At 37.9% G+C, this 25,948-nt stretch overlaps 1 protein-coding gene across 8 annotated transcripts in view; it reads left to right on the top strand.

Annotated features, from left to right (window-relative positions):
- Window positions 1-25,948, top strand: part of FAM135A (family with sequence similarity 135 member A) — a 77,844-nt gene that overhangs the window by 48,969 nt on the left and 2,927 nt on the right. For 5 of the 8 annotated variants that reach the window (XM_084754277.1, XM_084754281.1, XM_084754278.1 and 2 more), the window contains 10 exons: window positions 664-819; window positions 4,208-4,281; window positions 6,110-6,264; window positions 6,477-8,814; window positions 10,456-10,616; window positions 12,763-12,854; window positions 13,262-13,359; window positions 15,507-15,658; window positions 18,341-18,451; window positions 22,363-22,476. In XM_084754277.1, coding sequence (XP_084610403.1) covers window positions 664-819; window positions 4,208-4,281; window positions 6,110-6,264; window positions 6,477-8,814; window positions 10,456-10,616; window positions 12,763-12,854; window positions 13,262-13,359; window positions 15,507-15,658; window positions 18,341-18,451; window positions 22,363-22,476 — 3,451 coding nt within the window. The remainder of the gene's footprint in view (window positions 1-663; window positions 820-4,207; window positions 4,282-6,109; window positions 6,265-6,476; window positions 8,815-10,455; window positions 10,617-12,762; window positions 12,855-13,261; window positions 13,360-15,506; window positions 15,659-18,340; window positions 18,452-22,362; window positions 22,477-25,948) is intronic. The other 3 variants (XM_084754282.1, XM_084754280.1, XM_084754279.1) reach the window with 1 other exon arrangement.

Here is a 25,948-nt window from a genome sequence, read left to right as displayed (position 1 = left end):
CTCCCCCATTTCACTCAAGGAAAGCCTCCATCTTCCTTATCCCCAACTCGCCAAGCCCACCATCCTCTCTCAACACCACGCACTAATAAGACTTGTCGCTGAGCCTGGTGTTGGTGGCACATACCTTTAATCCTGGCACTTGTGAGGCAGAGGTAGGCAGATCGATGTGAGTTTGAGGCCAGCCTGTTCTACAGAGTGAGTTCCAGGACAGCTAGAGCTATTACACAGAGAAACTCTGTCACTAAAAACAAAAACAAAGCAAAACAAAACCAAAAAAAAGACATGTTGCTAAACCTCTTTTAAAATTCCAGCTCTTTGTAATCTGGCATATGAGGTTTTTATTATGCTGTGACAATTTTCTCTCCTTTAGTCAGTGGAGGTAGCTCTCCTGCGGAGCGAGTTAGCAGAATTAGCCACAACAGAGTCAGCTCCTGCTAGTTCTCCTCCACACTCCACTCACCATCCATTCCAGCTGATCAGCCTCCATTTCCATGGTGAAAATACTTGTGTTTTCTTTTTAGGATTCTATTGTTTTACTTTTATGATATTAAAATAACACGGGTCCATGCTTACCTTCATGCTGATGTTCTCAGTAGTGTGGCTGTGAGGCATGACGCACTAATTCTCAGGAAGCAGTGAAGCTGTTTGTCCTTGTCATTTTAGAAAGTAGAAAACCCTGATGAACTGGCAGAACTGATTAACATGAACCTTGCACAGCTTTGCTCACTTCTCATGGCTCTGTGGGGACAGTTTCTGGAAGTTATAACACTGCATGAAGAACTCAGAGTACTGTTGGCACAGGAACACCACACCTTGAGGGTAAGTTCAAACCTGCAGTACTTTTGGTGAGGAGTATGTGTCTGTAGGAATTCTTAGGACTAAGGATATTCTTACTTAATGTGTATAACTCAGGAGAGAGACATCATCATCGTGCTAATACTTGATTCTAAAGCTAGTAGAAGAAGACAGTTCAGCAAACATTACGTTTCAGTCACAACCTCCGCTTGTAAGAAAACCATCTAAAAGTAAATAAAATACAAATATATGTAATATGAGATAGCTCCTTGAGTTCAAAAGCAGGAACTGAAAGTCAGAAACTCAGTAGGCATCTCTGAAATTTTTTCTTTCAGTTTCAGTTTGGTTTTCCATTTCCTTCCCTAGCCTTTTATGGGAATATTTATATAGGAATTTTGCAGGGTAGAAAAAATATAGATATATTTGATACAGATATATAAAATATATATATCTTATTTTGATAGTTTTATTTTATTATCTAGTGTATACTTGTTACTGAATTCTATGCAAATTAGATCATGTACTGTATGTAAATCCTCTTATATGCTACTTTTTTTTCAGGGGAGGGGGCTTCCATATAGGGTTTCTCTGTGTGGCCCTGGCTGTCTTAAAACTCCCTCTGTACACCAGACTATCCTTGAACTCACAGAGATCCTCCTGCTTGTGCCTCTCGAGTGCTGGGATTAAAGGCATGCACCACCAGCCAATATGCTACTTTTTTAAAAATAGCTACCAGGTCTTGATTTTCTCTTATGAAATGTACCGTTTGAGTATATACACAAATTATTTATCCTGTTGACAGATATTTAGATTCCTCCTGAGTCTATAACTATTGCAAACCAAGAACAGTTTCCCTGAAGGGGGACCATTTATCTAATTACATCATACCTAAGTATGTATACTTACTACTCATAATAGCCAACTTTAGAAATTTTATGCTGGTATAATAATGATGTTTAGTATATAGACTATCTTAGTTAATTTTTGTTGGTGTATAATAAAATATCCTGATAGAAGCCACATACGACAGAGAAGGTTTATTTTGGCTTAAGATTGCATAGAGGAGCATACAGTCCACCGTGCCCGAGAAAAAGAGCATGATGCCTGCCGGCCACATTGCATTAGCAGTCTGGAGGCAGAGAGAGGAGAGAACAGAAAGAGGCCAGACTGTAAACCCTTGCGGCTCATGACTAGTGATTTATTTCTTCCAGCAAGGCTTCAGTTCCTAAAGGGTCCATCACCTTCCAACAGTGTCACTGTCTGCTGACCATGTAAACACATGAGCTGCAGGGGACATTTCACATTCAGATTCAACATGGCCCATATTTAAATTTTACCAATTGTTATGTCCTTATGATTTGAACCATATATTAGAATGAGCCCAGAAAAGGAACATTTAGATCTTTATAACAGAAGTTCGGCTTTTTTCTATTTAAGTTTGAATAGATATTGCCAAGTAAATGATGTTTAAATCAGAGTATATAACCAGACTCACTCTTATTTTTTTTGTCTTGTTAGCCTCTTTTTTTAAAATATATTTTATTAATTTATTCATATTACATCTAAATTGTTATCTCATCCCTTGTATCCTCCCATTCCTCCCTCCCTCCCACTTTCCCCTTACTCCCCTCCCCTGTGACTGTGACTGAGAGAGACCTCCTCCCTCTGTATATGCTCATAGGGTAGCAACTATAACAAGGCAATAATAAATATTTTTGTACCCCCTAAATTTAAATTTGTAAACCTAGCAAATTTTAATACTATGTGTTGCCATCAGGTGGCAGTCATACATTAGTTACAGTGATACACGCACCTCGTTCATTGGATATCATCTCAATGTGCTAAACGCTGTTAGGGAATTTAGGAAATGATCTTCATATGAGTACATAGAGGCAAGGAAATATTTCTGATAACAAAGCCTTGATATAGAAAGACAAAAAGATAACTTTAGAGCACCAGGTTTGGAATTTCCCAAATAGGTACTTGAAATCCAAGGTTTATTACATACTGTTTCCATGGCTCCTTTTGCCATAGCTTTCTCGCTTACTAAATAATAAAAATGCCTCCTCTATAGCACTTTTAAGGCTTAAATCAAGTCTTAGTTCCGAGCCTCCTAGATAGGATACTGGCAAGAAGTGCTACTTAGTGTAGGAATCAGGGCAGTTAAGGAGAGAAGGGAAGCAGCTCACTAACTCTAGAAATTCAGTAGAAGCCAAAGAAAAGGGAGGTTGCATGAAATGAAAAAGGAGTCTTCTGGGATACAAGCAAAGGAGGAGGCAGGGTTAAGGAAAAGGTTGGATATCATTAAAAGATAGTATGGAATGTTATAGTAAAACCTTCCTTTGTACACTTGATATAATACAAATACATTTGTACTTTATAGTCACCAAATACACGTGTGTGCATGTGCACACATGCACACAGAGTCCTTAACATATGACTTAAACATATAACATATTTCTCTTCCCTCTGTGTACCCAAACAAGATATCTTTTTCCTCTTTTAGTTGGCTTACCAGTGCTCCAGTACAAAAGAAAAGGCTTTTCTTTTCATAATTAAAAAAATAAATGTCAAAATAAAAACACAGTAGAAGAAATAGCAAATTCAATATGTATTTACCAAGTACATTCTTTTATAATTACAAAATACATTAGAGGACACAAAAGTCATCAAAATATAGCTCGCTCAGACATCATGGCACATAACTTTAATCCTAGCAGTTGGCAGAGGCAAGTAGATCTCAATAAGTTGAAGGCTAGCCTGATCTAAATAGCAATTTCTAGGCCAAACAGCTAAACAGTGAGACCCTGTCTTAAAAAGTAAACTAAAACATAGTTCTTGTTCTAAAGAACACTGCATTACTAGGAAGGGGTTTGATTAGTGCATACTTCAGCAGTGGCTGCTAGAACAGCAGTTACAAAAGTATGTTATATAGACTATTTACATTGAAACTGCTGTTGCATGTGTTCTTTGTTTTTCACAAGGCCATATGCAGAAGTATTAAATGCAATTTGAAAGTGCATCACTTGGCTCTCAGAGGTCAAATGCCCAGAATCAAATGCAAATAAATCAAGCAGCTAATGGTCATGTGCTTTAATGTCTGACATATAGCATATATGTTGGGCACTATTCTGCAAACTGTAGACAAAACAAATAGGACAAGAGCCATCTCTACCTTTAAGGAGGAGAAATGAGGTCCAAAATGTAAACTTTAGTTTTTCACTCAGTTCTATTGTTTCTTTATTCCACACAGTATAGAAATAGTGACTTAGCAACACTGAAGGAAAGACTTTTAATTCCCACAGAGATGGGTTTTGAATGCCAAATGAAGTCAACATCTCTGCTTGGTGTTCTGTGCCAGACTGAGTAATGAAACTCCGTGTTATTCATGCTTCTTTTTGAAATTATTTAGGTTCGCAGATTTTCGGAGGCATTCTTTTGCTTTGAGCATCCAAGAGAAGCTGCCATTGCATACCAAGAACTTCAGTAAGTAGCACAACTGAAAAATGCAGATCCTCTATTTCATTTTACGTGAGATGTCTGCTTTAGACTTCATTAATGACAGAGTTTATAATATTTAAAGCAGAAGATAATGAAGGAATTTGAAATTTAGAACTATAACCATATTAGGTTTGATCTTAGGAATTATCTTTTGAAATCCCTTTGTATTCAAAGAAAAGCACAGTGGATCTGCTGTGTCCCTGGTGGGGCTTTGTCACACCTTTCATACTGCTGCGGAGTTCTGTTCTTCCGTGTGCCACCTTCTGCTTTTGCTTTCTTGGGTCAGGATAGCTCACATTCATCTCTTTCATATCATATTTTTGTAGTATGAATGGGATATGACACTGCCTTCTCTGACAAAAGATACAGAGTTAAAATATTTAAAATAGCTGGGTGGTGGTGCTACATGATTTTAATCCCAGCAACCGGGGGACAGAAGCAGGTGGACCTCTGTGTTGGAGGCCAGCCTGGTCTACATGGAAGTTCCAGGACAGCCAGGGCTACACAGAGAAACCGTGTCTTGGAAAACAAATTAAAAATGAATGCCTTCGGATTACTTTAAGTTTAAGGACAGCCTGGTCTGCAAAGTGACTCCAGGATACACACAGAAACCCTGTCTCAAAAAAACTAAAAAATAAAATAAAATAAATAATGTCTTTCCACATTCATACTGAATGTGGTTAGGTCTCATTTTCTTTGTCTTTAAAGAGTTCTTTGAAGTCCTTTCATTGAGAAAAATAAGGAAGACAGAAAGGAGTAAATACTGCATGGCTTTATATATATGAAGTTTTGAACAAGCAAAACTAAATCAAAGAAAGTCCAAACAGTAGTCTTCTTTGGGTTGGTATGGCTGAAAAATTAAGTAAATGTAAGGAAATTAAGTAGGTGGAAATATGTGTTGTGTATTCATTTGTCAAATCATACAGGATATTTTTCAGTGTATCACCATAAAATACATATAAACAATAACTGAGCATAGAAGGTAGTCAATATTGAATGATAAAACAAGGGCGGGTATTAATTGTTCAGACTGGGTGATAAGTAAATGAAGATATATATATATATATATATATATATATATATATATATATATATATATATATATAATGTTACACTTGAATTTTAAAATTTGTTGTTAGAAAAAAAATTTCTAAAAAATGTTTAGATTTCTTTTTCGTGTCTGGATGTTTTGTCTGAACATGTGTATGTTCATCATGTGTACCTGGTACTATTGGAGATCAGAGAAAGTCAGATCTCCTGGAAACAGTTACAGGTGTTGTGAGCCACCATGTGGGATGCTGGGAATCAAACTGGGCCTTTTCCTCTAAATGCCCTACTGAGCCATCTTATCTATTCCCCTAGAGAAACATTTTTATCACTATTTTGTATTAGAAATTTATATATCCTATTTTAAATAGCTGTTCAGTGTACTTATCAGAATGTATTAGTAAAGCAGCCATACTTTACTAATTAGTAAGCTTTTAAATTTTGATACCACTTCTATGTTCTATTTACAGCAAATTTGGCATTTCAAAGAGTATGCATTGACATTCACCTTGAAATAATATAAGAAATGATACAATAGATTAGGAATTAGCTTGTCAACAAACTATAATTTTATGTCAATAATTTATTATCAGTAAACCCTAATTTTCATTTTGCCAGTTTTAATCTCTGACCAAGAAGCTTTTCCCAAGGACATTGTATCTTGCAGAAAGGTGTAGAGCTGGTGGGGGAAAGAATAGGAGAGATTTAAAGTGGAGGTGTGGTTCATTATTTTTTCACTACAATCTGACTTAAGAATATTTTTCAGTGCTCAGAGTCATCTACAGATGTGCACCGCTATCAAAAATACTTCCTTCTGCAGTTCTCTTCCACCCCTACCTATTGAATGTAGTGAATTAGATGGAGATCTCAATTCATTACCTATAATCTTTGAAGATAGGTATTTAGATTCAGTTATTAAAGGTAAGTATAATCTAACTAAAATACATAAGCTATGTATGTCAATTTTAGCATATTCTTCCAAATATACATAAAGCCATACTGTAACATTAAATCATTTTCCTCTAGTTTCATTTACTTTTGAGGAAAGTAAAAAGTTATAGTTAGAAAAAGTAGTCTTGATCCTTTGAGTTCTCACACTTGTAAACTTGAATCTTTTTTTCTTTGGATAAAAGACTTAGATGCACCCTGGATGGGAATTCAGAGTCTTCAGATATCAGAGGCCAGTAGAATGGATAAACATGAGACTGAAGAAAGCTCTGTAACAGGACTTTCTAGCCCAGAGTTGAAGGTCAGACCTGCTGTTGCCGCCAGTATTTGCTATACAGAAAGTGAAAAGCAGCTAACAAAATCTGTAAAAGGGAAGAATGAAGAATCAAATAAATCCAAGGTTAAGGTCACTAAGCTCATGAAAACAATGAAATCAGAAAACACAAAAAAGTTAATAAAACAGAACTCTAAAGATTCTGTCATTTTAGTAAGCTACAGATGTTTGAAAAATACAGCATCAAGTGATCTCACTAAATGCTTTGAAGGCAATCCTTCACATAGTCAGAAGGAAAATCTGGATCCCACAATTTGTGGACATAATTTTGACCCACAAACCTCCATCAGACAGACAAGTCAAAAGGAAGCTAGCTGTTTGCCAGCTGTTACAGACAGAACCGAACACAAGTCTCCAGATACTGAAAATATGCAACCAGACCAGTTCGATCTCTTGAACTCTGGCAGCCTAAATCTTTGTGCAAATTTGTCCATTTCAGGTAAACTTGCTATCTCCCAAGACGATAGTGATATCCCACATGTGGAGCACAGTGTGGCGGCTAGAAGTTCATCAGATGAGTGCCGTGACAATGAGACAAGCCCATCTTCGGGAGTTAGCACACTTGAAGTAAAATCCAGTGGAGAGAAAGTAACTGTTAAAACAGGACCTTGGACAGAGCTTCGAGAAGATGAACTATTTGTGGATAATTTACTACCCAGTTTTGAGTCTTTAGACTCTAATGGTAAATCCAAGTCTACGGAAATAACACTTGAAAAGGATGCTGTACAAGAAGTAAAATGTCATTCTACTGAAGAGTCATTAACTAACTTAAGAAGTAATCTACCTGCTCCTTCTACAAAAGAATATCATGTTGTAGTAAGTGGCGACACAATTAAGTTACCAGATACTAATGCCACATATGCCTCCTCTAGATTTTCAGATTCGGGTGTTGAAAGTGAGCCAAGTTCTGTTGCAACACATCCAAATCCAGAACTAGCCTTTGAAACTCTCCCAGGGCCAGGGCCATGCAACAGTGAAAGATTGTTTCCTCAGCTTTTGATGAAGCCGGATCACAGTGTAAAGTTTTCACTAGGAAGTCATTGCACTGAGAGCACAAGTGCTTTAAGTGAAATCCAGTCATCTTTGACGTCAATAAACTCCCTACCTTCTGATGATGAACTGTCACCTGATGATAACTGTAAGAAATGTGCTGTAGCTGAGTGTCATCTGAGTGATAGTAAAACGGCATTACATCTGGGAACCGTGAATCTGCCAAGATGTGATGATACTAAAAAGTCAAGTATTATTTTGCAACAGCAATGTGTTGTTTTTTCAGAGCATTTGGACAATAATAGTTTAGCAGTGCACTCGTTAAATGCAAGCAGTAAAGAGCCTTTACAACTTGTTTTCTCAGGTGAAGATAATCCCAGTGATATTAATAGTTGGGGTTCCAAGCCTAATTTGGACACTGTCTTGAAAGGCTCCCAGAGTCATGCTGCATCTAATAACAACTCTGCAGAAACAGTGACAACACTAAGTTCAAAACTGACTTGCTTAGGTGCTCCTTGTGTTGTTTCCGGGTCCGTCTCTACTGATACAGAGCTTAACGAAGATAGAACTGTTGAAAGGGAAGTTAGTGAGCCATTAAATAATAAGCAGGCGTGTTCAGAAGCCCCTGTTGTTGAAAGTGACCCTCTGAGTACAGGAGACTGTCTTTCTAGCAGTACTGATGTGGTGAAACAAGGGCTCGTGGAAAATTATTTTGGATCTCAGAGCAATATGGATGTTTCTGACGCATGTGTTAGTACTTACCACAGCTCAGTTAGCTCTCAGAAGGAAGCCTGTGAAAAAGGAGTTAGTCGTCTACAACAGGAACAGGGAAAAGAGGAGGAGGAGGAGGAAGAGGATCAACAAATGGTTCAAAATGGGTATTATGAAGAAACAGATTTTCCATCTACAGATGAGACAGTAAGTGTTCACTACATAAGTGGACATGTGCTAGGAGAAGAAAGACATGAACCATCTGAAAACGTTAACAGTGAATACCTGAGGGCTGGTGTAACTGTTCCTGCTGTTTGTACGTCTGGTTGTTTGTCCTTTCCATCTGCTCCCCGCGATTCTCCTTGTGGTGTTAAATATTCTTCTAGAAGTAAATTTGATGCCATTACAAAGCAGCCAAGCAGCATTTCTTACAACTTCACTTCTTCAATGACCTGGTATGAAAATTCACCAAAACCTCAAATACATGCGTAAGTAATGGAACTCAGTATTTGTCTAAGTGTATATCTGAAACCTCAAATATAGTGCCAAAGGTAGAATCTTTTTGTTGTTTCCTCTAATAGACCATGCTCCCTTGATGGTGAAAAATGGTGAAATGGTCACAATATACTTTTGGTGATTTGTTTCCAAATGGTCCTGTGTATAGGTTAGACTTTTTTTTCCCCCAGCAGTTTTATGGTAGAACTGTGCAATAGCTAAGGTTAAAACCCTGTTTTTGTAACTACCTTATTTCTCCCCTATAACTTCAGAAAAGAGCTAGGTTTTATGAGTACACGTGGGAAATAAGGGTACTATTAATATTAAATAGATGAAAATTACACATTTGCAGAAAGTTCTTAAATCCAGCAGCCCCCAGTCACCTTGCTTAAGTCAGGTGTTTCCAGAGCAGATTGATCTGTGTGCACTGGTTCCTAAAAATTCCACTTCAGCCTAGACCAAATCATGATCTGTGAGGTGAAAAGTCTGGGCATGTGTACAGTACTCTGGTTTATCTTTGTCATTAAGATACATAAAACCAGGCCGGGCGTGGTGGCGCACGCCTTTAATCCCAGCACTTGGGAGGCAGAGGCAGGCGGATCGCTGTGAGTTCAAGGCCAGCTTGGTCTACAAAGTGAGTCCAGGACAGCCAAGGCTACACAGAGAGATTCTGTCTCGAAAAACCAAAAAAAAAAAAAAAAAAAAAAAAGATACATAAAACCTAAAGCTAGAAGGTGTTAATAGTCATTGATTTGAAAACTTACATACAAGCATCACATGGTAGCATATACCATTAATCCCAGCACTCAGGAGTCAGACAGATCTTTTTGAGTCCAAGGCTAACTTCCTCCACCCCACCCCCACGGTACAACAACAGTCACATAGAGAGACCCGGTCTCAGAAACAAAACAATAACTGATACCATACCTTTTGGATTCCCAGTTTTTCTGAGGCATCAGAAAGCAAAGTCTATGTGTACTACACAGACAAGTATTGATCAGCTCCTTTATTTCCCCTTTTCTCGGCCAAATGGATGTCATGTTAAATAGCAGTTTTGATGTTTACAGTCTTCCAGTTATATTTAGTATCATGCAAGGACTGTATTCTGTCGGTTACAGCCGTGCGTGTCTCTCGGTGCTGCTCCTTATCGGTGTGTTCAGAGCAAAGTTCAAGCAGCCCCTCCTGTTTGAGTGCCGTGCTTGCCCTGCTTTATATGGTAGCTGCTTGTTATTTTTTAAGTTGTAAGAGAACAAAGGAGAGGATTTGATTACATGGCAGATACCAGTTGTCATTTCTCCAGTACTTTTTAAAGTATTTTATGCATGCAATATTAAGTTTTGTAGGAAGTATAAACTGCTTCTAATATTTTCTTTGTCAGTTTCAAGTTTGAAAGACTATTTTAAAGTTACTTCAAGGTTAAAGTATTCATTGTATCTAATTACACTATGTAAGAAAACTACCAAAAAAGTTGTGAGAGAATCATTTAGATGACCCCATGTGGTTTTATACTTTTACAAATATTGCCATCTTCTTTTCTTGCCCTTCTCTAAATTCATTATGTTGTCTTTCTGTTTCTAAAAATGAGGAGTGACAAATCTTTAGTAAAGAATATCTTTTATAATATTTCACTTCAGCTTCCTTCAGGCAAAAGAAGAATTGAAACAACTTAAACTGCCTGGATTCATGTACAGTGATGTTCCTCTGCTGGCGTCCTCAGCACCTTACTTCAGCATGGAAGAAGAAGATGGGTCTGAGGACGGCGTGCATCTCATTGTCTGTGTCCATGGTCTAGATGGTATGTGGCAGCTGTTGACACACTCATGGCAACTCAATAGCTTTTCCTAATAGAATATTTATTTTTCTGTAATCTTTGAACTTGAAAAATAGTGAATTGCTAAAATTAATTTAATATTATATTTTGAAACAGAAATGTGCTTAACTTTATAATATTAGGTTTTTTTTTTCATTGTTTTTAAATCTGCCATGGATCTGACACTCATGTAAATGCCTTAATTTTTTTTTCTGTATTCTTGCTGATTTTATTAACTATAACCTCAGGACTCTTCCTTTAATAGTTTCCTATCATCTGTTACCTTGCTTCTTAAACCTTACAGACTTGAAAAGGAAATCGGTACTCTTACTGATTTTCGGCATCACTAAAATGTGTAGCTTCATAACAACTGCCATGGTTAACTCAGCAGATTTTCCTTTCTGGGTTGAGAAGCTGGTAGAAAGAGCCAGCCAATTAACGTGACACACTACATGTTGTAATTCTACCACAAACTATTTTATTGGATTTAAAATTATTAAGTAAAGACCTTTTTTAAAAGACCCTTCAAGAAATAAAAGTCTTTACTTACCAGGAGAGTGGGACTGAGGGGAGAACATCCTATTTGGGCTGTAGGTGAGAGAAGCATGGGAGAATGGGGAAATAGAAGGATCCAGAGAGTCCAAGAAACCTACAAGAAGAACATTATGATGGGAAGATCTGGGCCCAGGGGTCCTGCTCAAACTATGACACCAGCCAAGGACAATACGTACAGTAAACTTCGAACCCCTACCCAGACCTAGCCAATGGACAGGACATTCTCCACAGTTGAGTGGAGAGTGGGGACTGACTTTCACATGAACTCTGGTGCCTCATATTTGACCACGTCCCCTGGATGGGGAGGCCTGGTGGCACTCAGAGGAAGGATAGCAGGCTACCAAGAAGAGACCTGATACCCTATGAACATATACAGGGGGAGGTAATCCTCCTCAGTCACAGTCATAGGGGAGGGGAGTAAGGGGAAAATGGGAGGGAGGGAGGAATGGGAGGATACAGGGATGGGATAACAACTGAGATGTAATAGGAATAAATTAATAAAATATATTTTTTTAAAAATCCCTCAATACCAACCTTTTAACCCTATCCTCAAATAATGCGATGTCAAATGATTGTCTTCAAAATAAGACTTTTTGACAGTAGAATTTTCTGTCAGATTTCCTTCACTTGAAATTTCAAAACACAGGTCTTCCTTATGTTACAGAAATTGGTTCAGAATAATAGAAAAAAGATGGAATTCAGCACATTCTTTGGTTGCCCGGCTGTGGTACCAAATCTAGTAACACAATACCAACACTCCTCTAAGCAGACTATTTGATATATTAAATAAATCTCTAGCTACTAGCATCAATATATTATTATGTCAAAAATTTAAAATCCAGAGTACAAAAATAAATAAGTAAGTTAATAAGAATAATCGATGCGACACAATTAGCCACTCCTAATGTGTATGAGCTGTGCACGAGACATTAAGTATTATTATTAAGGAGATCTACTCTCTAACCCATAATTATGATTAATTGAATATATTTCTAAGCCACATAAAACTTATACTTAATAGTGAAAAGTAGAAGTAGTCATTTTAAAATTAGGAATAAAAAGTACAATATTTTAATACATTAATTATTAAATAGCTAAACAATAAATATTAGAAGGGTTAAGTAAAATTGAAACCTGATAATAGTGTGTATCTATTGGTAGTAAACCAAAGGGATCAGAGCAAACAACTAGGTTGTTTAAGATGTTCCATATTTTATACCTGTATGCTTTATCTCTGTCTTTAAGTATACTTTTGGATGTATTTTTAGTTAATGGTTATAAACTATCGTAGTCATCAAAGGAAAGTCAGCAGACTAAATCCGATGCAAACTGCAGTCAAGATTTGTTACATGGTCGCCTGGGGCAGTGATCAAGAGCCAGTGAGTCATTTGCTGTGCCGTGTCCAGTGAGTCTGTCAGCGGTGTGCTGCTAGGTACACGAACTGAAACTTCTCAAGAGATAAACTGTAAAGGACATTGGCTGGAAACTGTTTCCAAAAACTGTAAAAATGCGTGATAAGCCTACATGCCACCTTTTACTTCACCTCATCCTTTAAACATCACTTTTCATTTTCCAGGAAACAGTGCCGATCTCCGACTAGTAAAAACATACATCGAACTTGGACTGCCTGGAGGAAGAGTCGATTTTCTCATGTCTGAGAGAAACCAGGTACAATAGGGCAGTATCCTTGGGCCCCATCCTGCAGTTTGCTTGCTGCAAAATGCCTGTGGTCACACAAACTCTTCTGACGTCTATGAAATTTACCATCTGTTCAGATCCAGAAGACTTACAGATGATACACATCCTGACTTAGGAGTTCTCTTGTGTATGAAATGTTTTAGAGGTCACATTTTTTTGAACAAAATTGTATTAACTAAGCCATTATATGAGTCGAGTGCTATTACAGATGCTGAGACTCCTTTCCCCAGAAACTTTTTGTTCATTTTAATTAAAGAATATGAACTGGCCTAAAATGAACTTAACTATATTGATAACACCTAATTAAAAGATAATTGTATTCAGTTTTTCATGTTATGGTACATATTTTAGTGTATAATATGTTTTCTCTTATTTAGAATGATACATTTGCTGATTTTGACTGCATGACTGATCGCCTTTTGGATGAAATTATACAGTATATTCAGATATATAGTTTAACAGTCTCAAAAATAAGGTAACTTATATTATTACATAGTCTTTTTATAGTTCTATGATTTATACAACAAAATAATCTATAACACTGTTACCCTAGTCTGCAGTTTAGGAACTGCGGCTGGAGAGATGACCCAGCTGATGACAACACCTGCAGCTAAGTGGTCAGTAGAAAGAGAGACGCTGCATTGACACGCCTAATAAGTACCCACACAAAATAAGCTATTTTAATGTGATGAAATGAGAAGCTATCTTTCCAAGAAAGGACGATGGGGATAAATGAGAGAGACTGGCTGAATTGGTAAAGTGCTTGCTATGCAAGGTTGAGATCCAAGTTCAGATCCCCAGCACCATGTGGAAGCCAGGCATGATGCTGCACATCTGTCAGTCTAGTGAGGGGCCTGGAGCTTGCTGGCCAGTCTTTCTAGCCAGTTTTTAAACTCTAGGTTCATTGAGAGACCCTGTCTCAAGAAATAAAATGGGGAACAATAAGATAGTTGATGTCAATCTCTGGCCTTTACACATATATAAACACATATGTACCTGTATGTGCATGCGCACAAACATGTACACAGACATCCACCGTTAAGGAAAGTTTGTGTTGTATTACTTTATAGTATAATATGTTCAGAATAAACGTAAGAGACAGAAAATAGGTTACTGGTAGCAGACATTATTCCTGTGCATTGCATATATGAGAACCAGAAAAGCCAGAAGTTTCCAACAGAATGGGATGAAAAACGTTTGAAGAGATACAAATGCTGACTACCTGATTTGATGATGATACATTATATACATGTTTTGAACTACCACATTATATATAAGTAGTACATGTCAGTTAACTTTTCTTATACTTTATTTTTATTGTATGTGCATTGCTGTTTTGCCTATATGTATGTCTGTGTGAGGGTGTCAGATCCTGGAGTTAGAGACAGTTGTGAGCTGCCATGTGGATGCTGGGAATTGAACCCAGGTCATCTGGAACAACAGTCAGTGCTCTTAACCGCTGAGCCATCTCTCCAGCCCATCAGTCAACATCTTAAGTTATATTTTCTTGAATTCATGTGCATGTATATTCACATACACATGGAGACCAAAGAATAGCTGCAGGTGTCAGCCCTCAATTGCTGTCTACCTTGTTTTTGAGACAGGCTCTCTCCTGAGCCTTGACCTCACCAAGTAGACAGACTAGTTAGCTGGCAAACACACCCCAGAAGCCCCCCTTCCCTACCTCTCCAGCACTAGGATTACAAGCGAGCACACACATGCCCATCTTTTTTTTAATATAATATGTATTTATTTATTGTGTGTGTGCATGTGTATGCCACAGCACCCATATACATGTGCTGGCTACAAGATGATTAGCCATCATGTGGCTTCCAGGAATTAAACGCCAGCTCTTTTTGTTTTATTAACATGAATTTTGATGATTGAATTTCAGTCCTAGTGCTTCCTAGGCAAGGACTTCAGCAACAACACCATCACCCCATTCCCTTACTTTTAAACTGTTAACAGCATAATAGCCGCTAATAGATGATTTCTAAAAAGTTATCTTATTTTTTTTTATATGTACAGTTTCATTGTTATATTTGAAGTTTAACAAGTAAATAGTTTGGATATGTACTTCAAGAGACAAAATTATGACCTAGTCATTAGATAACTGTTCTTTAAAGGTTTACATCATGTATACAAATGTTTTGTCTTCATGAATGTATGAGTCATGTGCATGTGTAATCATGGAGGCTGGAAGAGGGCATCCGACCCCCAAGAAGTGGAGTTAGACGGTTGTGAGCTGCAGTGAAGTCGCTGGGATCTGACCCTGGGCTCTCTGTCTTAACTGCGCACACCGTCTATGATCTATCCAGCCCGTACAAACATTTTTAAATACATTTATTTCTACACAGTTAGTAATTATGGGTGTTATTGAATGTTATTTCTGAAAGATACTTAAATCATAACTGAGATCCATATGCTTATATTTTTTCTTTACAAGTTATAGTATTTTAAGTATTAAACTATAATTTAAAAACAAAATCTCAAATTCCTACTATTTTAAAGTAATCTCTGGTGTATCACATTTGAAAAGTTTTTTGTGGGGTTTTTGTTGATTTGTTTCTCTTTAAAACAAATATTGTATGATAAATAGATTTTTCTGTTTCTTTCTTACAGCTTTATTGGACATTCATTGGGCAATTTAATAATCCGTTCAGTGCTTACAAGGCCAAGGTTTAAATATTACCTCAGCAAACTTCATACCTTTCTCTCTCTTTCTGGACCTCACCTTGGTACACTCTACAACAGCAGTGCTCTCGTCAACACAGGTAAAAAGTTTCATTGTTCTAGATAAAAAATTGTGTCCTAGGTAGGTAATTTAAATACAGTTTTAGAATTTCCTGGTATTTATGTTTAGAGCAAATTTGTCACACACCTGGGGCCTGATAAAGTAGAAGATAAAGCTATTTTTTTTTTTATTTTGTTGTGTATATGAAGTACGTTAATAAAAATTATTTCAATGGTTGCTTACAGATCTTTCCCGCTAGCTAGCTTGGCCAGTTTTTTTGAGTTCTAATTCAAGAAAATGACTTAGGGACTAGAGAGACAGCTAAGCAGTTAAAGGCACTCATTGCTTTTACAGAGAATCCAAGTTTAATTCTCAGCACCCAAATGATTCTCGGCATCTGGGGCTTCTCAGGCCAGGTCCAGAGACTCCCAACAGGCATGCATGTGACGCATATACCTACATATAGGCAAACGTTTATACTCATAAAATTACATGAAAAAAAATTTAAGAAGCATGCCTTCACCCCTTCCATATTATTGATCTTTGAATACCAGTCTGAGAACCAAGTACGCTTACCCTGATGCTCTTGACTTTTCCACTCTCTTACTTTCTCCTGTTGCATAACAGACTTCCATTGCTGAGTATGCCTTGCTTTCTCAGACCCATTTGCCGTTACTGCAGTAAAATATCCTGACAAAAGCAGCTTAAGGGAGAAAGGGTTTAATGAAACAGCCAATCAGATGACATTCACAGTCAGTTTAATGCAGTAGGCCTGTGCTCGGCTTCCTCTCTTCCACTCAATCCAAGGTCTGGCTCATAAAATGGTATTGCCCACATTCAGAATGGATCTCCCACCTCAGCTGACCCAGTTAAGAAAAGAGAGGTCAGGGAGAGGGCTCAGCAGGTAAAGACTCAGCAGGTCAATCCCTGGGACCTACATGGTGAAAGGAGAAAAGCTACTCCCACAATCTGTTTCTCTCTCTCTCTCTCTCTCTCTCTCTCTCTCTCTCTTTCTCTCTCTCTCTCTCTCTCTCATACACACACACACTATCCCGTCTATGTACACCTGTAAAAACATAGAAATAAGCAAACAAGTAATAAATAAAGAATTAAATAGACAGCATCCCAGACCAACCTATCCTAGACAGTCCCTCATTTACACTCCTTCCCTGGCAATTCTATGTCATGTCAAGTTGTCAGTCAAAACTAGCCATCTCGGATCCTAACTCAAAAGGCATGGGTATCATCCTCCTCTTTCCAGATGCTGCTGAGAGTTATAGCTCACCTACCCTGCTGTTTTCTAAGGTTCTAAGGAAATGGTCCTCAAGCTCCAAACAAACAATAATCTTAGAAAATAGTCTTATTGAGGAGGTATCTGTCAGAAGCCCCAAGAAGATACTTCCACTAAATTAAGGGTCATTAAGTTTTAATCATATAAATAAACTCTTCTGCTCATTCTATTGATTGGAAAATGAATAAATATGTTTGATATATTATAAAGTTACTAAATAACTTTCTGTGGACTGTTAACTCCTTATTTTTGGTTTGGTAGCCATTAAGGGCAAACTAAATTAATCCAAGTTTTCTAAAGAAGTTAAAATTCATGATTAAGACCCTAGTTTTGAGTTTTTTGTTTTCTTTGAGACAAGGTGTCATTAATATAGCCTGCACAGCCTGAAACTTGGTATATAGACTAGGCTAACCTTGATTACTTGTGTGTTCTTAGTGTTATGATTAATGGTTAAGTGTCACAGTGCCAGGCCAATGTAAAAATTGTATTGAGATATGACAGCACCTTAGTTTTCCTGTTGGTTGGCTTTATATTTTCCTTCCTTATCATTTTTTTTAAAATGCTAGTGTAGTCAAATTCCCATTGCAAAAGTAAATTTAAAATTTCATTGCTTCCAGTTTTCTTTTGTATCCCATTTATAGCCAGTAATTTCAAAGCCCAGACAATTCTTTATTTTGGAAATAAATAAGATTTTGAAGCCAAGCAAAGGTAGTATGTGCCTATGATTCCTGCACTTAGGAAGCTGAAACAGGAAGATCATGAGTTTCAGGATAGCCTGACTGTCATAGTAAGACCTGTCATCTGAGAGGGAGAGGAAAGAGAAAGGGGGATTAAGAAAAAAATCCTTAAGTAATGTTGAGAATTTATTTAAATTTATATTTTGGTAGAGTCATTTAAATATGGGTTATTGGGACAGGAGGGGTGTAGCAAGGAAATATTTAAAAATACATAAATATGTATTATTAGTAATATAAAGTACAATAAAAAATAGGGTTTAAATAAATTTAAATTGTTATTAGAAAATGTTGAAAGTTGTTCAATCGAGTGAGGTTTAAATTAGTTACTGTAACCTCCTTGTAACTGCCAATAGATTGAAAGCTTAGTGCATAGGCATTTAGACCTACTGTGGTTGAGGTTTTGTTCCCTGTGTTTTTATAATTTTAAGAAGGATGTCTAAACATACAGTGTTCTCAAGTTTGTTCTTTGTATATTATGTATTCTGTTTCTGACAACAGCTTCCATGAACCACCATTAAAGTATGCTTGTAAATATGTTTATCAGAGGGCGAAGGTACTTTGCAAATAAATTTTATTAGCCAAAAAAAGTTAATGTATAAAATGTTATTTTAAATAAGTATATGTTAACATTAATAATTTTAGTATGTATTACTACCTTTCCATGTGTGCTTACATATCATATTCCACTTTCTAGGTCTCTGGTTTATGCAGAAATGGAAAAAATCAGGGTCTCTTTTACAACTGACGTGTCGAGATCATTCAGATCCTCGCCAAACATTTTTATATAAGCTTAGTAATAAAGCAGGTGAGTATGTAGCAACAGCTGAAAAGATAGGCTTGTGAGGAAACATTATGAGGTACTTTCTGGTGATGGAAATATATCACTCTGCTGTAATTGTGGAAAGAAATTAGCAAAGTCTAATGCTAAACTATTAGAATAGTTCTTAATTTCTTAGTAGGATTGTGTTTTTTACTAGCTGTATAGAACTTTGAATATATCGTGTGTGGGGGGGGTATGTGTGGACACATGCATGCCACTATACATATTTGGAAGTCAGAGGTCATCGCTGGTAGAATTGTCTCCTTCCACCCTCACATGGGATCTAAGTGTTGAATTCACATCATCTGGCTGGTGCAGCAAGCATCTGCCCAGCCATCTCACTGACCCTATTAGTTATTATTTTCTAGTAAGAACGCTACTTGTCCGTCTCTGTGGTCTTCTAGCTGCCCCACCCCACCCACCGCCTCTCAAGCCTTCAACCCTTTTTATAAATTTACATATATTTTCCTCTCTTGTTTCATGGCTGTCAAGCATGTTTTTTTTAAAATGTTAGAAATTACACTTTTCTTTTGGGGGAGGGGGCAGGCTACTATAATGTTCCTTTTGTTTTTTTTTAAATCATGTTTTTCACTCCTCCAACTTCTTCCAGATGCTTCCCACATCTCTACTCACCTATCTGCCAAACTGTATATTCTTTTTCTCTTTCTTTCAAAACACAAAAATAAACTACAGAAACACAAAAATGAAAATCAGAGTAATCAAAAGACAGTACAACCCCCTAAAAGTATAATATAAAAAGTACCCATTTACAAAAAACAAAATTGAGCTTGTTTTGTGTTGGTCAACTACTCCTCAGCATGAGGTTTGCCCTCAAATGTAGTTATTATATTCAGTGGGACTCCACTGAAGAAAATATTTTCTTTTTGTCAGCAGGTATTAACTGCAGGTAGCTTCTTGGTTAGAGGTGAGAACCTGTATTCACTTCATCCTCTCAACAATGGGATCCTGTCTAGCTTGAACCTGGACAAGCCTTGTGTGTGCTGCCACACTTGGGTGCATCGATCCTGTTGTGTCTTGAAGATACTGTTTGCTTAGAGTCATCCATCACTTGTGACTCTTGCAATCTTTCTCTTCCACTTATATCCCTGAGCATTGAGGGGTGGGGTTTGATGAAGGCATCTCATTTATGATTTAGTACTCCAAAGTCTTTTTTTAACTATGCATATTGTCCAGTTGTGGGCCTCTTTGTTAATTCCAGTCTATTGTAAGAAGTTTCTCTGATGTGGTTTGAGCGAGGCACTGAACTATACATACAGCAAAATGTCTGTAGAATAATAGCATTGGGTTTTCCCTTAGTCTCGTAACCTGTCTAATCTCATATTTTTAGCCACTTTAGCAGAGACAGTAAGGGTTCCAACAAGGAATGGGCCTTAAATCTAAATAGGAAATGGTTACTCCCTTTACATTTGTGCCTTTATTGCACAAGTATATCTTCCAGCAGTCCACTGTTGTGCCTTGCAGGGTTTGTGGATCGGGAATATTGATGACTATCTTTCTCCTATGATAGCGTGCAGAGTACCTTAAAGTACCATGAACAGTAGTCAGTAGATGTGAGGCGTCTAGGGAGGCACCGGCTCAACATCTCTGTGTTTGATGACATATAAAATGTCAGGTTGTGGAGGGTATCCAATGGTCTTGGCAATAGCCTTTGGTGTGTAGGGGTTCCATGAGACCCTTTGGTCAGTGACTCAACAAGGTTAACCCATTCCTGGCACTGGATGTTTACTTTGGTAGCAAAGAGATACCTAGTTGGGATACTGTGCTAGTATTGGTGATGCTGTAAGAATTCTTTTTATATGTGTTTCTGTTTTACAAAGCGTATACAGTAGTAGATGTCCGTATGGTGTTTTAAATGATCTTTTGGTGTTTGTTACTCCTTCCAGTATTCCCTCCTTTGCCTTTCTCTCCCTCCCCCTCCTACTCACTCCTCTCTTCTAGTTTCTTCACTACTCCATGACAGTATGTTCTGTTTCACCCTCCGTGGAAGATCCTCAGTTACCTGGTACTTTACTAAGTACCTAACCTTTGTTTATATCGATCACAGCACACATACTCACATACAAGAAAAAGTATACATTATTTGTCTTTTGGGATTTGGGTTAATTCACTCAGGATGATTTTTTATAGTTCCATCCATTTACCTGGTAAGTTTTCTTAAGAGCCAAGTAATACTCCCTTGTGTGAATGTACATATTTTATTTATCCATTCTCCATTCGTGGGCATCTAGGCTGTTTACAGTTTCTAGTTGTTGGAAGAGACCAGCAGTAAACATGGTTAAGCAAATGTCTCTTTAGTAGGATGAAGCATGCTTTGGCTGTATACTCAAGAGTTGTATAGCTGGATCATTTTTTTTTTAAATCTTTTTTAAAAAGATTTATTTGTGTGCCTGCCCGCGATAACAGGGCACCAGATCTCGTTATAGATGGTTGTGAGCCACCACGTGGTTGCTAGGAATTGAACTCAGGACCTTTGGAAGAACAGCCAGTGCTCTTAACCTCTGAGCCATTTCTCCAGCCCTGGGTTCAGCCTTTTAAGAATTAAGGTCCTGCCAGGCATGATGGCGCACACCTTTAATCCCAGCACTCAGGAGACAGAAGCAGGCAGATCTCTGTGAATTCGAGGCCAACCTGGTCTACAAAGCGATCCAGGACAGCCAAGGCTGCACAGAGAAACTCTGTCTTGAAAAACAAAACAAACAAAAAGAGTTAAGGTCCCTGAGTTCCAAAAGAAAAAGAGATGTCTTCAAAGTCCTGCATTCAGAACTAACAGTCATCCCTACAATTAGCTTCTAAGATTCTGACTCAAGCATAAAATACCAAAACTTTACTATAGAACATTCTAAAACAAACTCCCTATTCACATATCCCAGTTCTAATATATTGTCATTATCTTGTTTAATAATCACATGAATTTGTATTTACTGATCAAGCCAAACAGCCAATTTGGATACTGCTGATGTTAAGAGGTCAAGTACTACTTGGGCTTAGTCACAAAGTAACCCATGGACTTAACCTGAATTTAACCTTCTTTATAAAGAAAACAAGTGTGTATGGAGTGGGATGACAAAAGTGTGAACAGATCTCAGCACCCATTACTATTATCACTAAGAATCTTTTTTTTTTTCAACAGAGTGTTTCTCTGAGTAGCCTTGGCTGTTCTAGACTCACTTTGTAGACCAGGCTGGCCTCAAACTCACAGAGATCCCCCTGCTTCTGCCTCCTGAGTGGTGGGTTTAAAGGCGTGCGCCACCATGCCTGGCATCACTAAGAAAGTCTGAGCAGAATATATAGTGATGATAAACAAGTGTTATAAGGGAAAACTTAAGAAAAATCTTTAGATGGTTTTAAATGGAGTTGTCTGTTTTTATGGAAAAATATGATTTTGTGTATTTGGGATTATCTATAAATGTTATGAAGTACCTTCTGGAAGGCAAGAATGCCATCATATACTCAGAACCCTAGAGGCCCACATTTGATTTTTCAGTCTCTTATGTTACCATGTCAGAGTTCTTGTGCTGTCATGAAGTGCAAATGCACATTTCTTTATAGCACAGATTGCATGCACTGAAGCAAGGTTTGTCTAGAGAGTATGTAGAAATTTGAAGAGTAGATTCATAATGTATTTAAAAGCCAAAAATCTAATGCTAGGGCAGTGGTGGCATACGCCTTTAGTCCCAGAACTTAGACGCTGAGACAAGTGGATCTCTGTGACTTCAAAGCCAGACTGGTCTACAGAGCAAGTCTAGGACAGCCAGAAACCCTGTCTAGAAAAACAAAAAGTAATACTACTGTGGAAGTTTAATTTTTGTCATGATACCACTAAGTTTTAAATCTGGTTCCGTTTTGAATTCTAATTTGTTATTTTCTATCTTTAGGGCTTCATTATTTCAAGAATGTTGTGCTGGTAGGATCTCTGCAGGACCGCTATGTTCCTTACCATTCTGCCCGTATTGAAATGTGTAAAACAGCTTTAAAGGACAAGCAGTCAGGTAAAGTAAACAAGTGCCTCAGTCAGTTTTGTCTGTGAGTGAACTGTTCCTCAAATATGTCACAAGTCACTCACTTTTTTCCCTTTTGTTGTGGTTATTTTATAAGTATGGCCTAATAAATGTTTATTATTAGACAAATTATTATTATGGTGGTATTTTCTAACCTGCTAGCAATCAGTGAGAACACAGACACTTGATGCATTTTAAAATGAGCCTGGGGCAAGGCAGGTATTACCCCCTACCTCCAATAACTCCCAGTTTCCATCCCATTCCATCCACCTCTAGTAATTTCTTTCTTTTTTTTTTTTTTAATTTACAAAGATGGTCATCAAAACCTTCTTTATTTTTTTTTTTTTCTTCTAAAGACAGGGTTGTTTTTCTCTAGTAATTTTTATTTGCCCTACCTCCCATCAATGATCCCAAAGTACTTGCTATTGTTCTACACTTTGGCCATCTCTTTCCGTGCAGGGCTTGAGAGTTTCTTCTCTGGGCCATGTGGCTCTTTTTTATCCCATGGTGATTCTCCTCCTTGCCCTCCTCCATCCTGTCTCCTCCTCTCTCCCTGGATTCTCTCTGTCTCCCAAATCCTGGGAACCTTAGCCATGCCCATCCCAGTTGCCTGCCTAGGTGTGTCAGCTTTTTTTATTGGTCAAATAGGAGTAAGTTTTTAGGCAAAGTTACATAGCAATTTTGGGGCACAGAGACAGCAAGCAGTAACTAGCATCAAAATGCATCAGACCAACCTCCAACATCCTTTCTTCCCTTTTCCTCCTGTCATCAAAGGCTCTTCTCCATGTTTTTCAGTTCTTCCTCTCCTGCTGTGTGAGCTGTTTTTTGTGTAAGCAATGCTTCTGCCTTCTGCTGCTGGAAAGTAATCTGAGCTTTGGTTTCCCCTCCATTGCTGGGCTTGCTTGTTTTTGTAGTATTTGTGCCTCATGCTTTTCTGGGCACCATGTAAGTAAAGATGGCAGCAAGGATTGCCCCCTTACAATGTCAGTGAGTGGTCTTGGTTTCTTTGATGTTGTTAAAATTTAAATCAAAGCTAGTTGAAATTACAAGGCAACCTGAGTCTTTTTCTTATTATTATTATTATTTAATTTATTCAGATTACAACTCAATTGTCATCCCATCACTGGTATCCTCCTATTCCTCCCTCCCTCCCATTTTCACCCCATTTCCTTCCCCTAGGTCATGGGGGGACCATCTCCTTCTCTTTATGGTCATAGGCTGTCAAGTCTCATCTTAGTAGCTTGCTTATTCTTTCTTTGAATGCCACTAGGCTTCCCTACTAAAAGGAGGTCGTCAAATGTGGGGCACGCAAATTCATGTCAGAGTCAGTCCCTGCTCTCCACTCAAGTGTGGTGAATGTCCTGTCCATTGTGTAGATCAGGGTAGGGGTTCGATGTTTACTACTTATATTGTTCTTAGGTAGTGCGATAGTTTGAGCAGACCCCCCTGTGCCCTGATCCACCCGTTACAATGTTCTTTTTGTAGGTTTCTAAGACTCTCTGGATCCTTCTATTTCCCCATCTCCTATAGTTCTCTTATCTAGAGTCCCAGTAGGATGTCCTCACATCTATCCCAATCTCCTGTTAAGTGTAGACTTTCATGGGACATGTCTTTTGGGCTAGTGCCCAATTATTAGTGATTATATACCATGTGAGTCTTTCTGCTTCTAAGCTGGCTCACTCAGTATGATCGTTTCTAGTTCCATCCATTTGTCCACAAATTTTGGAATTTCCTTGTTTTTTGTAACTGAGTAGTATTCCATGGTGTAAATGTATCACAGTTTCTTTATCCATTCTTCTACTGAGGGACACTTAGGCTGTTTCCAGGTTCTGGCTATTATGAATAAGAGTGCTATGAACATGGTTGAGCATATGTCCCTATTGGATGCTGGAGCATCTTCTGGGTATATTCCAAGGAGTGGGATAGCTGGGTCTTGAGGATGCCCTTTTCTCAGTTTTCTGAGATAGCACCAGATAGATTTCCAAAGTGGCTGTACTAGTTTGCATTCTCAGCAGCAATGAAGGAGTGTTCCTCTCTCCCCACATCCTCACCAGCATGTGGTATCACTTGAATTTTTTATCTTAGCCATTCTGATGGGTGTAAGATGGATTCTCAGTGTCGTTTTGATTTGCATTTCTCTGAGGACTAATGAGGCCGAGCATTTCTTTAAGTGTTTCTCAGCCATTTGATATTCCTCTGTTGAGAATTCTCTGTTTAGTTCTGAGCCCCATTTCTTAATCGGGTTATTTGGTTTGGTGGTGTTTAATTTCACCTAAGTCTTATTTGCTCATTTAGTTACTAAGTCTCAAAAATATTGTATGTTTATGCAAAATCGCTGTTGACAAATACAGGATTAAAGCAAGAATCTGGATCTTCTAACTCCCAATATTGTCTCAATTCTTTTTAAACACTTGATCCTGTGACAGCAAATACCTGCTTAAGGCAGGGGTTTTAATACAGTTGTGAATTGGAAGACCCTAGCGTGGGTCTCAGTTCATGTCACATTTATTGTGAAAACTAGAGCCTGCACAGAGGAAGTACAAAAGATCTTCATGTGCAGCCAAGATGAAATGATTTTTTTTTTCCCTCCAGTTTTTCGAGACAGGGTTTCTCTGTGTAACAGCCCTGGCTGTCCTCTCCCTCCCTAGTGCTGGGAGTAAAGGCATGTACCACCATGCCCAGCTGAAATGAATGTCTTTTAACAGTGAGCTTCTGTGCTGCTGGGACTGCTTCCTGGGTTGCCTAATAAAGAAAAAAAAAGTTTTCCTTTTAAACATACTTTAAAAAATAGCATGGACTCACAGAGCCAGTTTGACTCCCAGTAAAAACTAAGAGGAAGGAAGGGAATGAAAGGTTTGGTTTTGATTATTTTGCTTGGTTGGTTGTGGTTTTGTTGTTTTTGGATTTTTTGGTTAACTTATGTGTTCTTAGTCTCCTCTTAAATGCCTGTCTCTGTGTCTTTGGTTTTCTACCTACTCTTTTCTTCTTGTCATTCTGCACGACTGCATCCTACTTCATTTGTTTTTGCTTTTGTTTTTTTAAGATTTATTTATTATGCATACAGTATTCTGCCTGCATGTGTGCCTGCACACCAGCAGAAGGCACCGAATCTCATAATAGAGGTTGTCAGCCACCATGTGGTTGCTGGGAATTGAACTCAGGACCTCTGGAAGAGCAGACAGTGCTCTTAACCTCTGAGCCATTTCTCCAGCCTTGCAGCCGACTTCTAAAGTCTACCATGCTTAAATTGGCTCCTTCCATGGAAGCACTAGCTACTTGTCCATTAATGACAAAGAGTACATAAGCATTCTAAGCAATATTTTTGCACCTTACAGCAGTTTGCATACTTATATATGTACAAACATGATATATCTAATCTTTAGCATTTTTGTTTAACATGACCTGCTAAATCCATTGTAAGAATGAACCTAAAAGGGGCAGGGAGTAGGAGTACAGCTTTGAA

This window comes from Acomys minous, assembly GCF_964271855.1.
Source record: "Acomys minous genome assembly, chromosome: 13".
NCBI lineage: Eukaryota > Metazoa > Chordata > Mammalia > Rodentia > Muridae > Acomys > Acomys minous.
Note: the sequence above shows the minus strand (reverse complement) of the source record. Positions and strands in the feature narration are given on the sequence as shown.